Source organism: Dissoconium aciculare (assembly GCF_010015565.1).
Source record: "Dissoconium aciculare CBS 342.82 unplaced genomic scaffold K489scaffold_1, whole genome shotgun sequence".
Taxonomy (NCBI): Eukaryota; Fungi; Ascomycota; class Dothideomycetes; order Mycosphaerellales; family Dissoconiaceae; genus Dissoconium; species Dissoconium aciculare.
In genome coordinates this window covers 1,752,824-1,768,478 of record NW_022984951.1, presented here as the reverse complement: position 1 = coordinate 1,768,478, position 15,655 = coordinate 1,752,824, and the positions used below count along the sequence as shown (strand labels likewise).

General features: G+C 51.3%; 4 protein-coding genes across 4 annotated transcripts; 2 read left to right on the top strand and 2 right to left on the bottom strand.

Moving 5' to 3' along the window:
• Nucleotides 1-1,812: 1,812 nt before the first annotated feature.
• Nucleotides 1,813-3,247, top strand: K489DRAFT_386073 (uncharacterized protein; the record flags this gene model as incomplete). Its single annotated transcript, XM_033606192.1, has 4 exons — nucleotides 1,813-1,992; nucleotides 2,056-2,231; nucleotides 2,288-2,832; nucleotides 2,901-3,247. The coding sequence occupies 4 exons, from the start codon at nucleotides 1,813-1,815 to the stop codon at nucleotides 3,245-3,247; spliced, it is 1,248 nt and encodes a 415-aa protein (XP_033464548.1).
• Nucleotides 3,248-7,554: 4,307 nt separating this feature from the next.
• On the bottom strand, nucleotides 7,555-9,994 carry K489DRAFT_375614 (putative mitochondrial GTPase). The gene has a single exon (XM_033603725.1). It carries the CDS (start codon nucleotides 9,887-9,889, stop codon nucleotides 8,024-8,026), a length of 1,866 nt encoding a protein of 621 aa, XP_033464547.1. The 5' UTR covers nucleotides 9,890-9,994; the 3' UTR covers nucleotides 7,555-8,023.
• Nucleotides 9,995-10,447: 453 nt separating this feature from the next.
• K489DRAFT_302912 (uncharacterized protein) lies at nucleotides 10,448-12,272 on the bottom strand (the record flags this gene model as incomplete). Its single annotated transcript, XM_033600466.1, has 3 exons — nucleotides 10,448-11,523; nucleotides 11,590-12,110; nucleotides 12,160-12,272. Coding segments are annotated over 3 exons (1,710 nt in total), but the record flags the coding sequence as incomplete, so codon positions are not given.
• A 1,165-nt stretch (nucleotides 12,273-13,437) lies between these two features.
• Nucleotides 13,438-14,994, top strand: K489DRAFT_375612 (Hus1-like protein). The gene has a single exon (XM_033603724.1). It carries the CDS (start codon nucleotides 13,644-13,646, stop codon nucleotides 14,691-14,693), a length of 1,050 nt encoding a protein of 349 aa, XP_033464545.1. The 5' UTR covers nucleotides 13,438-13,643; the 3' UTR covers nucleotides 14,694-14,994.
• The last annotated feature ends 661 nt before the right edge of the window (nucleotides 14,995-15,655 follow it).

Here is a 15,655-nt window from a genome sequence, read left to right as displayed (position 1 = left end):
GGTTCACAGCGTTTGTATCTCCGAAAGTAGCCTTCGCCTCCCCTTCTCTTTTGTGTGCTGAAGATATCAAGCACCGCATCTTCCGTTCATCGTGTCTTCGGAGCAGGCGTGATATCGCATCGCGTACATTTTTTGTGTATTTCAAGATGCAGGATATCAAATGTCTGTCTCCACGGTTGAGCCGATATGATGACGGACGAGATATGTTTCCGTGGTCACGAGCAGAGGAGTTGCAATCATGAACGTTTGCGAGTCTGGATTATCCAACTGCGACGTAGAGAAGGGCGATGAACATCGAACATATCCCGAACCCTTGTGTGTTGACGGACTCCGCCTGCACGCGCGCAATTTGCAACGTCCTGCACGCTCACGTGGAGGAGCTGCACATCAACGTTGCATCATCACGCATGCCAAGTTCGAGGCCGTGGAAAGAACTAGATCCCATCTCGCAAGGTATACTGTACGTTCCCGCATCATCAGTTGATAGGTGTTATGTATGATAAGATGTGCGTGTTTGGATCTAATGTGCCAAAACTCGAACCCGCAAAGTCAGACCCGCAAAAACTTCGGACCCGCAATTATTGCTTGCAGGCTGCAACGATGACCGAACGAATATATGAACAACGAAAGAGCCTCCGACGTCAATCTTCGTCAACGTCGACCACACGTAGTGTATACTCTTACGGGGTATCGCATTTATCATCACCTGAGAGCTCAAAATTCTGCTTCAGGACCATACAGTAGGATATCAGCAGGTAGCTGGTGGGAGCATCCTTTACCGGGTTTGCGAAGTGAAGATTTCAATGCTTCACGGCCCGCTATGATGCTGAGCTTCGACACCTGCAGGATCACGATCTGAATGATCCGTTCGTCCGCGGGCCGCCCCCTCGTTTCGGGACGGGCTGCTAAATAATGCTTGTGGCGAGTACGTACTGCCCAGGCGTAGCAGAGAAGCAGCCGTGCAGGCGGCCCGTCGAAGTGGAGGAGCCTCTTGAACTCTCTCCGCACCTGCGTCCATCGTATCGGTGGCAGTTGGGGGAGAGATCAACTCTCCGCTCATCCTCACCACTGCATTCCTTGCCTCATCGGTCAAACGAGATTGTGCTGAAAGTTCGACAAGCTAGCCCGCTTGACCAAGGGAAAGCTGGAGTTCCCTGACCTTATCGTCGCTGACGGGTCTGCATTGATCGCCGCTCCAATCCGATCCGCAATGTATCCGACCTGTCATCAAATGTTTCCCCCTCTTGTCCGCCGCATCCGCTCGTGCTCCGTTACCACCATACTGTACACGACGAATAAGCTCTCTTTCTGCGGAGACGGATGGTGAACAGTATGTGAGGATGGGGCAAGTTTGGGTGAGATCGCATCGTTTGGGGAACTTTGAGCTGTCCAAGTTGTTGCACAGACGGGTAGCTACCTAGGTACTCAATGCATCATGGTCTAGCTCCGGGCAAACGCAATACTATCTGGACAGCTCTGGAACCGCAATGCTGATGAAACCGCGTCATCAGCCATGCCCAGGTGTGATGCGGCAAACTTGAAAGTGGATGTTGATTTGGTATATAGAGAAGCTGATCGCCGTCGTCGGCAACCACAAAATTCAGAACTCTCTTCTTGTCGTTCATATCTCGATCTGTGGACAAACGTGCTCTCCAAACATCAGGAAACCTCGGATCACACTTCACTTGCATCATCCGACGTCACTGAGCATCTTTACAGCTTCGAACAGCTTCCTGTCTCGAGAATCGCGTCTCCTCGATACTTGCACTACACCAACCTCATATTCGTTTCTTGATTCATTTTTCTCTTACAATGGTATTTACACGCCTCGCCCTCCGCTCTGCTCGTCCGACGCCGCTGCTTCGACAATGCACCACACCCATTAAACATCAACACGGCGCGGTGTTTGCACGAGCAGCCTTCCCGAATGGTGTCAGAACGCTGACAGCGACTTCCTCACAACAGGGAAAAGTATTACTTGTCTTGTACGATGTAAGTATCTCTTTGCATCTATCCAAACTCTCACGAACGATTCATTGATGTCTGGCGTCACAGGGTTATGAGCACGCTCAGCAGGAGCCCAAGCTGCTCGGCACTACCGAGAATGAGCTTGGTCTGCGGGAGTGGATCGAGAGCAAAGGTCACACTCTAGTGACCACCTCGGACAAGGAGGGCGAGAACAGCAAATTTGACCAAGAGCTCGTCGATGCTGAAGTCATCATCACAACCCCGTATGCAAGGTCATAGTCTGTTCGAAGTCGGTCAGCGCTTACCAAGATTCGCCCAGATTCCACCCAGGTTATCTCACTGCTGAGCGCCTAGCCAAGGCGAAGAACCTCAAGATCGCTGTCACAGCTGGAATTGGTTCCGACCATGTCGATCTTGATGCAGCAAACAAGACCAACGGCGGCATCACCGTCGCCGAGGTCACTGGTTCCAACGTGGTGTCCGTCGCTGAGCATGTCATAATGACCATTCTTGTCCTCGTTCGCAACTTCGTCCCAGCTCACGAGCAGGTTGCTCGGGGAGAGTGGGATGTTGCAGCGGTAGCCAAGAACGAATATGACTTGGAGGGCAAGACTGTCGGTACTGTCGCTGTTGGACGCATCGGCGAGCGTGTCCTCCGTCGTCTTAAGGCTTTCGACTGCAAGGAACTACTTTACTTCGATTACCAGCCTCTTTCAGCAGAGAAGGAGAAAGAGATCGGCTGTCGCCGAGTGGAGAGCCTTGAAGAGATGCTGGCACAGTGTGACGTGGTCACCATCAACTGCCCGCTACACGAGAAGACACGGGGACTTTTCAACAAGGATCTCATCAACAAGATGAAGCCAGGCAAGTTTCCTTCTCCGTGCATAGTACGTACTCTCTCGCTTGTACTAACCGGTGATTGTCGCTCACAGGCTCATGGCTCGTCAATACCGCCCGCGGCGCCATCGTCGTCAAGGAGGACGTCGCCGAGGCGCTCAAGTCCGGTCAACTTCGCGGATACGGTGGCGACGTGTGGTTCCCTCAACCCGCACCCAAGGACCACCCGCTACGCACCGCACAGTACAAGAACTGGGGTGGCGGAAACGCCATGGTTCCGCACATGTCCGGTACTTCGCTCGACGCGCAGGCCCGCTACGCCAAGGGCACCAAAGACATTCTCGAGTCGTACTTCAGTGGTCGCCACGACTACCGCCCAGAGGATTTGATCGTCCACAAGGGTGATTACTCGACTAAGGCCTACGGTCAGCGGAAGCCATGAAAGGCTATGAGCAGAATATTCGGAGCCTATAATTGGGTTGGAGAACGCAGCGTGGGATGAGGTTGAGAATGGCAATCGGCTGCGCGTGTAAGATTGATGCCAATTCGGAATGTTACTTTGACGAAGATGAATGACATGACCAAAACTTTGAACTTATCCCATGTTAAGACTCACTGCTGCACGCTGCGGCCTGACCACGCGTCCCGGCTCGACAATTTCTCGCTATAGAAAACATTGCATAAGCCGTGGAAGTAGCGAGACAAGCGGCTTGAGCATGTGTCGTCGGCATGTTACATCGATCTCCGGGACGAACGGCCACATCATAAACGTATATCCGGCCTTGGCCGATGACCGAAGACCGGTGACTGATATGCTGCAGCAAAGGGACAGAAAAGTCTTACTCCCGTCAGCAGGTCACGGAGGCTTCAGATTAAGAAAGATTTGTGGTCTGCAGACACTTGCCGAGAATACCTGGGCCTAATTGCTGCCTCCCGGTACTGATTTCCGCCACGAGCTAGGCGATATAAAATGAGCCGTGGGATGATCTTGTGCACCAAGGGTTCGGGCCTTCAGCGAGCGAAAATCTAGACATCGACATCCTGGTGGCCTTGAAAGTTGGGAGGGTCGCATGTCAGAGGGACGGTAGAGCAAGCGTCAGACGTAAGAGGCCCACGTGAGGCTGTGTAAATTCTTCCCAGGGCATTTCCACCCTGAAGGTTGAGCCTGTTGACTTTTTAGGCAGGTGCCGTGGGATAAAGCGACCTTGTCTAATAAGATGCACAGTCGGTTGGCTTACTGTACGATGACCATCGTGTCGGCTTGGGGGTGGACGCGCCCTACATAGGTAAACCGGCATATGCATGTCAGCAACGGCGGATCCTTTTCCGTTTCGCCCGGGGTCCTAAGCTTCGGGGCGGATGTGTTCGTGCGATCTTATTCGAGGATTTATCGATTGGTAGGATCGCCCTCATATGCAGCATCGGCATGTCATGTGCGGTTGATGAGTCGAACGTTTGTGGATATCGCATGTGGACGTTGTAGAGTAAGAGTGCCATTGCTACCGTGACCATATCGATACGACCAGACCTTGACTCATAATAGATGATTGCAGCTCGTCATCTCACCGTCATTCGGAGAAAGATGTGTCATTGTCATTCGTAGAACAGTACGCAATCGCTCATATGTGCGTATCTCTAATAAGATCGAGCCAACGAACCACGGACATTCCACAGGTATGTGTCGTGTTGATGCGATTTTGACGACCTACAAGGTGTTGACTGTGAATTGACGAAGTTTACCTGCATGCGCTCCGAGGCTCACCTCAGATAAGATATCAAAATTTCCAGACAATTCACTCGCAGCCTGTCCCGATATATATCCACCTAAAGCAAAGGTTACGTCATTGCCTAAGTGTTTGCGCAGGTGTTCGGCTTGTCTCTGCAGGCCCGGTCAAATGCGTGTTGTATTCAGGCACGTGGCAGAAAATCGCTGATCTACAAACACTCTCTACCAGGTACCCCCAATACAGAGGATTCCTGCAATCACTCATCAGCAGTGAGTTCTAGGTAGCTACAGCGGCGTGACATGCAAGTGCAAATTATTAGAGGCGTCACATTTCGAAGTACAACTCGGCGCAAAAAATTGCCGCAGAGCATTCTGCGAGGTCAAGCTAGATAGTGTCAAGCAAATTGTCACTGCTGCAAAATGTGTTACAGATCCACGGCCCTATCGCTATAGATGATTGTTTCCAGGAGATGGACATCTCGTCCGTGTGTGCGCGAACACACGACCAGCTTACGGCTCTACAGTCTGGCAAACAGCCGGCAAACCAGTAGGATATCTTCCAAGTCGCAATTATGCTTCAACGGCCCAGCTGTCACATGGAAGCGGCGATTGAAGCTGTCTCTCGGCTGCGAAAGGTAGGGCGCTAGAGATGATGACTTCTGCCAGCCTCAAGGAACAAATCATCCCACGTTCATGGACAAGCTTGAGTACTGTATTGATCCGGCGGACTTCATCCCCACAGCGAGTTCTAATCGGTATAATCAGAACATAGTGTGACGCTTCTATCATGAGATCATGGACATGACAATGGCCAAGAGTGTTACCTTGATCCACAGTGTTCTTGGCGAAGCTTTTGTTTGGTGGGCGGCGCACTCTACCTGCGGGACACGCGGTAGCTCTGCCGACGCATGTGAAATCGCAATTCTCCGAGCGATGAAGATTGTCCGATCTAGGAAAGTGTTCGGCCTTCGTGTCACTCTGTGCCTAGATATGTCATAATACCAGGTAGCCCAGCTGTGATCCTTGGATAATTGGTATGGGCAACTAGGGAAATAAGGTGTCGCTGAGCGGGTGGCGCAGATGCCTATTTGTGATCGCTGGTGTGGACGGGTGCGGCCGTCGCGTGGCTTGTAACGGGGAGAGCCCCCCAAAAATAGCCGGCCGACAAGCGCTTTGATAATTTGAAGCTTACTTTAGGTGCCTGATGTCCTCTAATGACCTAATCCATCCTGTCCTGTGAACTCCTACAGCAGGTAGAAACACATGCTTGCCCGTTGGATGTTCCCTAGCAGTTGGTCCACAGGCGATACTAGTACCCCACGCAATTACTACACTGTGGACGACCTTGTGGCCATGCTCTGGACTTTCAAACGCTACCGAGGTGGTCATCCTTGTGGAATAAAAACCGACACACCCGTGGCCTCTCTGCCGGTGATATCTCAGCCCCATTCGTGACTCCCCCATTCTTAGGATCATCGGCCCTATATTTCTCTATGATCTCACCAAACCCTAAACTTAGCCTCGCCCGAACGCTGCGACCTGACTGGTGTATTGCTGACGGCGACCATCAGGGAGGCCATGCCCATCCATGCGATCGCCGCAGTCGTTCGTGTTCGTGCGATGGACGTGGGATTGAACATGTTCTGCCTGCTGTGAGTGGCCTCCTTCCAGGCTTCAGTGGTCTGTGCAGCCACGATGGCTTGTGTGGTAGTAATCTTGGTTCCAGGAAAAGAAGTCAACATGCATGGGGCAAAGTATCTTGCATCCTCCTGTGCTCGGGCTTCGAATGATCAACGTCCAATCCCGGTCTCGTGTATTGGGTCCCTGATGCCTCATACTAGTCACCATTCTACTTGGTGTTCTTACGCAAGAAGTCCTTGCTACTCACCAGGCCGAGTCGGGTCCATCATCATGGACAACGTGGTGGGCTGAAGGGACGTACTTCCGAACGTCGTGTATATAGAGGTGTTGAGTCGTCCACAATGGCAATATATTTCCCTCTCTTTCTCATCATCAATCACAAACTTCTTCCTCTATCTACGTCACATCGAACGCAAGCGACAAGCAACAACGACAATCTGACAAGCAACCTCACACAACCGTAGCAATCAAACAACTTGCAAAACCGATCCTGTCACTGTATGCAAAGTTTACACTATTTCCTTACAGTCATTTGAGAACCTCATTCCGTGGACAACATACAAAAGGCTCTGTTAAGCCTTCCTTCTTTCCTTTGAATCACCAGTTTCTTTTCAGTCTCTTTTGTCTTTCAAAATGGGCCGCGGAGGTTACAACTAAGCCTGTGTTTCGAAGGAGATATTGAACAACTGCACTAGCTATCAACAAGTCTCAAGACCACCGCGAACTCTCAAAAAAACCTCAACATATTCCGAACTTTCTTCGCATTCGCCATCAATCAAAACTACCTTCGAACTTCCCATTCAACACACTCAGCAATGGCATTCACACTGAAATCAAGTATAATGTCTGCGTCTTCGTCACCAGCAACCGGCATCAACATGTCTAAGGAAAACGATGATGGTCGAGGGTGAGTCAGAAACCAAGACGTATGGATTGAGATCATCAGCACTAACACAATGACACAGCGGCTACAACGCACCACACGATTGTTAGAAAGTGACGATGGAAGCCATGCGCCACCGTCGCTGCATGGCAGAACACATGCTTCGGCTTCCGCATCCTACCCAAATGGGTCTAGCGTTGATCTGCATTGTCACACTGGAATCTCCAATGTCACGATACTTAGTGCGCTGGACATCGTGAGCACCGCACATTTACGACCGTTGCCACAACATGTTCTGCCGGCTCGCTTATTCTGATGTCGCTATGTCTCTCTTTCAATCTCCTGTTTCTTCTGATATTTCATCTGCAGCGTCAAAGCGGGAACGTGCACTGTGCTGTTCAGGGGTCATTATGGCGTTCGGAACCTGCGTTGGATCACTGAAGCGAAATCGCGCAAGCATGGCGTTCTGCAGGGGTTGATTTTGTTCGGGAGGTTTCTACTTGTTTATGACTCACTACAATTTTCGATGTACACCCGTTGTATCAAATTCGGCGTTTCTATCATCGATCGTGTGCATTAAATGTACGCACTGTAACCGAACATGAGCCACAGCATTCTGCAAAGGCATTATCTGATTTTTTTGGTGTTCTTATGGGTTCCTTTTGGCCGATTTTTTTGTTCGATTTTGGAGTCAAGTTGATAGACAGGTCAATCCATTGAACTCGTTTTCACACATGTCGCACCCGACGAAGTCGGCAAGGTCATGGCGTGTTCACTAAACAACACCTTCGCGTTCGCGGAGCTTCCCCGGTCCTTCCAAATTGACAAGGGTGTTGCTACTCGAATTACTATAGATAAGTAACACATCCCTTCATCAACATCGTGAAGTAGCGCCGGTCCATCAATGATATAGGGTACTTGTTGCGTGTGGAATGTGAATCTGAACATATCAAGTCGAGATACTCCGATCATTTGCCAACGCAGAACTTCTCAAATACCACGCCAAGAACTTCCTCAACGTCTCCACTCAACCCTCGGCCGGTGATACGAGCGAGGCATTCCCCTGCCGACCGCAGGTCCTCGGCAGCAGCCACCATATCGACCTCGCCACCGATATCGTCGGCAATGTCCGAGTTCGCGACCGACGCATCGCTGACTCGCGAGAGGAAAGCCTCAAGGTGGTCGATACATGCGGCGAGGAGTACGCGGTGTCTTTCCGTTGCGCTAAGCGATTCCTGCCACACTGAAGGATTGGGATTCCCAGCCTGATTTTGCTCATCGCTTAACTCTAGCGCTGCGGTCAACTGTGCAAATCGTAGGGTCAGGCCCTGTAAGAATTGCTGTACGTTACTTGGGTCTGTCGGACTGGCGGCATCTGACTGCTCTTTTAGGGAGGGAAGCTTGCGACCCTCCATTGTCTTGCATGATACCAGGTGAACTGCATCTTCCCGCAGCCCTGGTAGAGCACGCAGCGCCGCGCTAACGGCATCCCGATGTGATTCATTTCTGGTGTCGTGTGGGAGAAGATCCGCTTTATTGATGACCACAATTACGTTGTTCTTTTCCTGAATCAAGCGTGCCGCGGTCGAACAGACTTCTGGGTCTAGACGCAGTGCTATTCTCGAGTCGTTGTCACCAGGCTCGCAGCTGAGCACGACGATCACAACGTCACTTTGTTCAGCGCGCTCCTTTGCACGTCGCATGCCCTCCTTCTCAATGTCACTTATTCTTGTATCGATTTTCGACACGCCACCCTCGGCGTCTGGCTTAGTTGCGTGTAACTGCGACTGACGCAGACCTGCTGTATCGCCAAGTCGACAAAAGTACCCACCGAGATCTAAGCCAACCTCAACGACATCTCGTGTGGTACCGGCCTCGGAGCTTACGATAGCGGCCTCTCGCCCGATGATGCGATTCAGAAGAGAGCTTTTCCCAGCGTTGGGCGCGCCCAGCAAAGAGATACTGATGCCCTGCCTCAGCATTTCTCCACGCATGGCATTTTGACTGTGAACATTGAGCTGGCGTTTGAGAACTTCAATCTGTCTCGCAATGGATGCGCAGAGCTCAGCGGGGCTTTCGTCAAAATGTTGATCTTCACTGAAATCAATTAATGCTTCCATTTCCCCTCGTGCGTACAACAGCTGTTGCCTCCAGCCTTCATATTGGATCGCAAGCGATCCCGAGGTGGCCCGCATGGACATCCGACGCTGTTGTTCTGTCTCTGCCGAGAGAGCATCGCCCAAGGCCTCGACCTGCGTCAGGTCCAGTCGGCCATTTAGAAATGCTCGATGCGTGAATTCTCCCGGCTCTGCATAGCGTATGTGATGCGCACTACTGCTCGCACAGAGCGGAATCGCAGCTAGAACTGCCTTCACGACCGCTGGGCCTCCATGCACATGCAGCTCTAGGATGTCTTCACCGGTGGCCGATGACGGGCCGGGAAAGTACAGCAGTAATGCGCTAGAATCTAGCATGACATCGGCAGAAGGGGTGGCACCAGGTTGGTACAATGTCCGGACCGTGGCAAATCGTGGTCTGGGTGCCCTTTTCCCAGGGCAAAGCATGTGATAGATGTCGAGGCATGCTGATCCCGAGACTCTGATGACAGCAATCGCTGCACGTCCTGTCGCCGAAGAAAGTGCGTAGATAGTCGGATCCACAAAGTGTTGATTCGTCGCAGTAGTGATAGTTCTACTCAGTGGCTTGTAAATCTCACACAAAGCTGACCATGCAACGCATGTGGATTGCCCGTTTCTTGGATATAACGAGGCGCGGAACGCCAGTGGCTTGCTCCATCTTGTTGCACGGAGCAATGCCCGTCCGAGCAAGACCATAGACCTCGGACCGGCAATCCTATCCTACACGATATCACGAAGTACTGGGTGTTGGTCAATGTTGTCGATGCGAGCAAGGAATTCGGCGAAGCGAGATGTTCGCAGTCTGAAATTGAAGGAACGGACAACAATTCCTGTTTGCAGGCAAGGCAGGAAGTTTAGGACACGCACGGAGCAAATCGTTGCCCTGAGGAATCGCGCCAATTCAGGGTCCACACGCCAGGGCGCTCACGACAGCGGCGGCGGAGATGACAACTCATTTCAGTTCTACATGCATACACTCTAGGCGTACACTCATCATGTCGACAACGGATGGGAATCGAATCGACAGAATTTTGTTTGTGTAATTCGATGAATGGCAAGCAAATATACATGCTAATCTCGACAAAGGCCGTCCATTCATACATACATCGTACCTGGTTTCCTCGAGCGCTTGATGAAATTGCTCAGCGAATACCGACAAGTTGCTGTGTGCAGTTGCCTTTTGGCAAGCAGAGAGATCTCCTCCAATTGGGGCAACATCTGCCAAGCGCGACCTTCCTAGTTGTCAACGTCGTCTGCCCCTTCGCTCCAGTCCTCGTCGCCGCTTTTTTCGCTATCAAGGAAATCGCGCTCCGTCCAGAGCACCTCACGAGGGCGCTGATTGTCGATCGAGATATCCACTTTATGGCACAGACCTTGAATATACAAGTCGTTTGGCTGTTGCGCCTCGTCGTCGCTGTCGCCTGGCGATGTCGACTCCACAGCGGAGTCCTCTGACATTGACGGTTGACTTGCCCGGGTTTCCGCTACACGCTGGCTTCGACGTGGTTCGGTACCTTCGTCGCGAGGTTTTGTGTTGGAAGCAGTCGAGCCTTCGTCCATCTTGTTCGCTTGTACTGAGGCGGCCATGATATTTCTCTTCATAGATGAATTGGTAAGGCTGTCTTGTGCCTGCTTCCACAGGCGATATTGTCTCAACGAGCCCATATTCTGCGATGGATCTCTCCTGGGCCGCAAGAAGACTCTTCGCAGACGCTTGGTCCACTGGTCTCGGAATCCAACCCGATCGCGCCACGGAATGTCGATGTGAGCATGTATGATGAGATAGCGAAGATTTGGCAGAGCCTGTGCACTGCTGACGAGTGAGTCAAACAGGCTCTCCGCTGCGTCGGACGACCATTTTTGCGCGTGGAGAAGCTCTAAATGACGGAGACTACTTGGCCAGCTTGGTCTTTCGCCAGGCAACAGCAGCTCATCATAAAGCGCGCCGGAATCGCTCGAGGCCACGCGCTCACTGTAGTAAGTCAGGTCCATCTTCAGAGTCTCAAGACGAGGACAGCAAGCCCCCAAGCAGCCTAGAAAGCTGAAGTTCAGAGATGTATCATGACTCAACACTAATTCCCTCAGTTGTTGTCCTGATGTGTGAAGGTACTTCTGCATAATATCGCTCGTGATCTCCAAGCAATTCGTTAGCTCGATGCGCGTAAGGTTCGAGGGCAGGTGCTGAAGGAAATCGTCCATAACAACGTCGCAAGTTATGAAGGTCAGGTCGGATAAATTGGGCAGCATAGTAATGACGCTTGCAAGCGGCGGCGCTGACACATTTCCTATAAATCTGTCAATTTTGTCGTCTTGGAAGGTCGAGATATATACTATACCTGTAGCACCATCGTGCATGGCGCTAGGCGAGATGCCCATCAACTCGGTAAAACCATCACAATTAAATCCAGTCATCGTCAAACGTTTCAGTCTTTGAAATGGCTTGCTCGTGTGCGCTGTCATCATCATGGTGAACAGCTCATCGGGTGTCTCCTTGACGACAAAGTCGCGTGACCAGCGCCAACTTTTCAGCTGAATTCCGCGCGTCGTCATGGTCTGCACAATGGCTGGCATTGGTAGCGACCATTTTCGGGCCCGATCTAGTCGATATGGTGGAAGATATTTTCGCGATAGAATCTCCAGGTCTTGAAGTTGCGGAAGCTGCGCTACCAGAGTGTTCAGATCGAACAGGGGTCGATTATGAGCGACATGCGCTAGAATTTCAACGTCGATCCGCAGATGCTTGATCTTTACATTGTAATTCATGTATCGGGAATTATCCGAGTGGCGTAGCAGCTCCACTAGCTCATGAGGCTGTAACGTGTTGAGAAGGACAGGCGACTCGTAGTACGCTTCCAAGGCAGGCAGTGTGAATGCACGGCATGTGAGCGCGGCTTTGAGAAGCCATGAGACATCCGCGCTGGAGCCTACATTAGCGAGAAGTATGATGCCATGATCAACGCACGCACCTTGCTTCTGGCGAGCGCAAGTGTTTACTCTCTCGGACTACACTATAGACGAAAATGTCCTTGAGGATATCGACGGGCAACGATGCCCACGGTGGTATCCTGTTGTCGCTGGGTCCTTGAAAAGCCCGACTCTTCTGCTCTTGCACTGCCTGACTATTTGCCCTTCGAGGTTGACCTAGTGGCTGGATGCCTCGCGTCGTCGAAGTCCTCGTACGATTTTGCGCTCTGTTCCGGCGTTGAGCCCTCGCTGGTGTCCTCGACGCCGATGCAACTCTTCTGCTGCGATTCGCAGTTTCGGACCCTCTCGTTGCTGAAGGATGCTGGAACGACTCATCGCTTGCCTCAAACTCGTCATCTGTGTTGGGTTCCGTATAGACAGATCGCCGCCCAGTATTGGACCTTCGCTGTCGCTTCGTCGGCGGCGCACGTTCCGCAATAGGAGAAGGTGCGTGTGCGTCTTCCATCTCGAAGTCATCGTCGGTGTCCGGTTCAAGGTATTGAGATCGGCCTTGTGAGGCAGCCTGCCGAGCGGTTCGACGAATGTCGCGTGCCATTTTGTTGAACACAATTCGAGCCAGTGACAGTGGCTGTCGCCTGCCGATTTCACAGCAACAAGGACTCACGGAATTTGTTTCTTCTGAAGCGCAGAATGATGAGAGACAATTGTGAGATGGTGTTTTGGAGACATGACTAGATACAGTCGCGAACACACCCCAGTGCCTTCTACAGTACAGTATATTTCTAGGCTACCATGAGGTTGCATGACGTGGTGGCCGAATCCATTCGATGTACTCCAGGGCTGCTAGTGAATGAGATCCGCGCTTTGCGGCACAGCCCGCCGCACTTTCCCATCTGCCTAAACGCCCTCCAGGGCTGTCTCTGGATTGCACATGGCAAGAGCTACCCAGGTAAACAATGATTTTTAAATTGTCGACTTCAAGATCAAGTCATGAGTAAGTATCTACCTAGGTACCTAAGAATATACCAATTATTGAAGTCGCCGCGCAGAAAAGCAACCTTGGAAGCATCTGAAGTAGCCATCGATGCAGGGCTTGATCGAGGAGGTGGCACTAATGCACGGTTTGTGGACACACGGGATGACACACAGGATGTGGGTGCCTGCAGCGCACCATTAAACTGCACGAAACAAACGCGGTCGCGGAGGGATCATGTCATGCATGAACGTGAAGCACGCACGGCCACCGATCACAATGACATCAAGAATTTTGTGTACCTGGGTGTTCATGTTTCTGCAACCTGATACTCGAATCCTTTGATCACATCACAAAGGCATGTGTGACATCTCGTTCACGTTACATGTATTGCTGTCGACGAGGTGATTGAGTAGCGTGCTGGGCGAGATATCCAAATCACCAATGCGCGTTATCTTCGAACGATCGAGACGAAACTTCGACATCAGGAACCTGGGCCCGATTTCTATCTGTTTTGCCCAAATACTCTACAATAGGAGATGATACATCGATATGCGATTCCGAGCCAGTATACAAAATATACACACATTCACCAAATTCACTGCATCCCTCGCCAGCTTGGGCCACATCGCCTGGGTGCGGCTCGATGACAAAGATGTCCGCTTCACGGTGATACCAGAGCAAGGCACCCAGGTTTGGTCGGTCCTGTCGATCGACACCATATTTGAAACGTATACGATTCAATCTGCCGCACCAAACAATACCATCAATTTGGAAGTGCCGCTTGCTCCATTACAAAGAGCATTGAAAAGTGCACAAAATGCTATCGCTGCTAATATTCGACTGACCAAAAAGGACAACATCCCGCTTTTGTCGCTGACCATTACGACACAGAAGATTAGTGGTACTGTAGATGGCCATTCTGCGGACTCGTCAGGATCCATTGGAACTCAAGGGACCCGAAGTGACGATAATGACTACATCGATTCACGACAGGAGCGAGAGACGATGGTGACACAGGATGTGCCCGTTCGTGTACTTGCACCATCTTCAGTCGAGGGTTTGCATGAACCAAGATGCCGAGAGCCAGATGTCCACATCGTTCTGCCAAATCTCATGCAATTAAAGAGTATCAGCGATCGCTTCACCAAGATGGCGTTGTCAACAAAGGGGCCCGGAAGAGCGGGTCTTGGGAGTGCTGCATCAGGACCGAAACTAGAGCTCAGCGGGAACATGCAAGGTTGTCTTCGTCTCGGGCTTCATACAGACGCCATGCGAATCAGCAGTCTTTGGACCGGATTAGAAAATCCTGAGTTGGATCCATCGCAAGTGGCTGACGGCGAAGAAGGTCTCGCGAATCATCCTAGCACGAGAATGAAGGCCCTCGGTGATCCCACTGGCCAAAGTAACGAAGGTTGGGCTACAGTTCGGGTCGAGGGTCGAGACTGGGGCAGAGTATTGAGTGTGGGTAGATTAGGAGGTCGCGTCATCGCCTGCTTCTGCCATGATCATGCGTTGATCCTCTATGTCTTCTTAAGTGGCAACGAGCCGAACGAGACAGATTCCGTGATCACTTACTATATAAGCTCGTATGCCACCTAGGAGTGTGCTGCAAAAACGATCTCAACAGACTGCTTGATTCGCTGATAGAGAATTGACCTGGACTGAGACGAGACGACATCCGCGTTTCGCAAATCACAGCCGTCCACTTCCGCTTCTGCCTGCACAAGATTGTCTCGCCATTCGTGCTTTGGATTGACCCGGAGCGAGATTCGGCATGAAAAGTGGGAGGGAGTCATCGTGTACACCTTGCAAGTTCGAGAATGTCTTCCTAGTCGTACATGTGTCAGGTCAGGCCAAATATAGATTGTACCTATCTAACGAAGAATGGCTTTTTGTATGGGAAAAGAATTTCACTTTTACAGCAACGCAATGCCCGAATTTATGATCTAAATATTCGAGCGATTCACACGTTCTCATGTCGAGTCACGTGCGAGTGTCTCAGGTGAAAGTAGCCGTTTCAATAACAGTTGGTGATCGAGCGCAATTGATTGAAAGACGACGACACGGCGGGTACAAAGTCGAGCAGGACAGTTGACATAGAAAAGGAGAAAGGTCTTGGAGATATCCCGAGAGAGGGGTTCAACGCCTTTGTGTGCGCGTGCCCCCCAAAATTGGCAGACGAGCCGATCTACGCATCCCAAGTCCGTGCTAGCCTGTAACAAATCCCCCCAAGAACTCTAGCCAAATTTGGGGACGCTTCAGTTGTCTGCATGTCTCCACAAGGGGCTTGTCAATGATACAGTACCAACACATGATGCAGTAGAACGTCGCAACACACCAATAGACTGATTGATCTCGGACGACGCGACAGTTCTGACATTCTGTAAAGAGATATTCCAAGGTTTCCATCGACTTCTAGGGTTCTCCGAATCTTGAGCCACTTCAAACAGCCGTCCGCTCTTGCCCGGATCCCCTTCCCGTGCCGACCAGGCCTCAAAGCCTCTGTCGCCCGCTGGCCTGCATCGCGCAACGACCGAGATCATTGAAATCCTGCGTCTCAG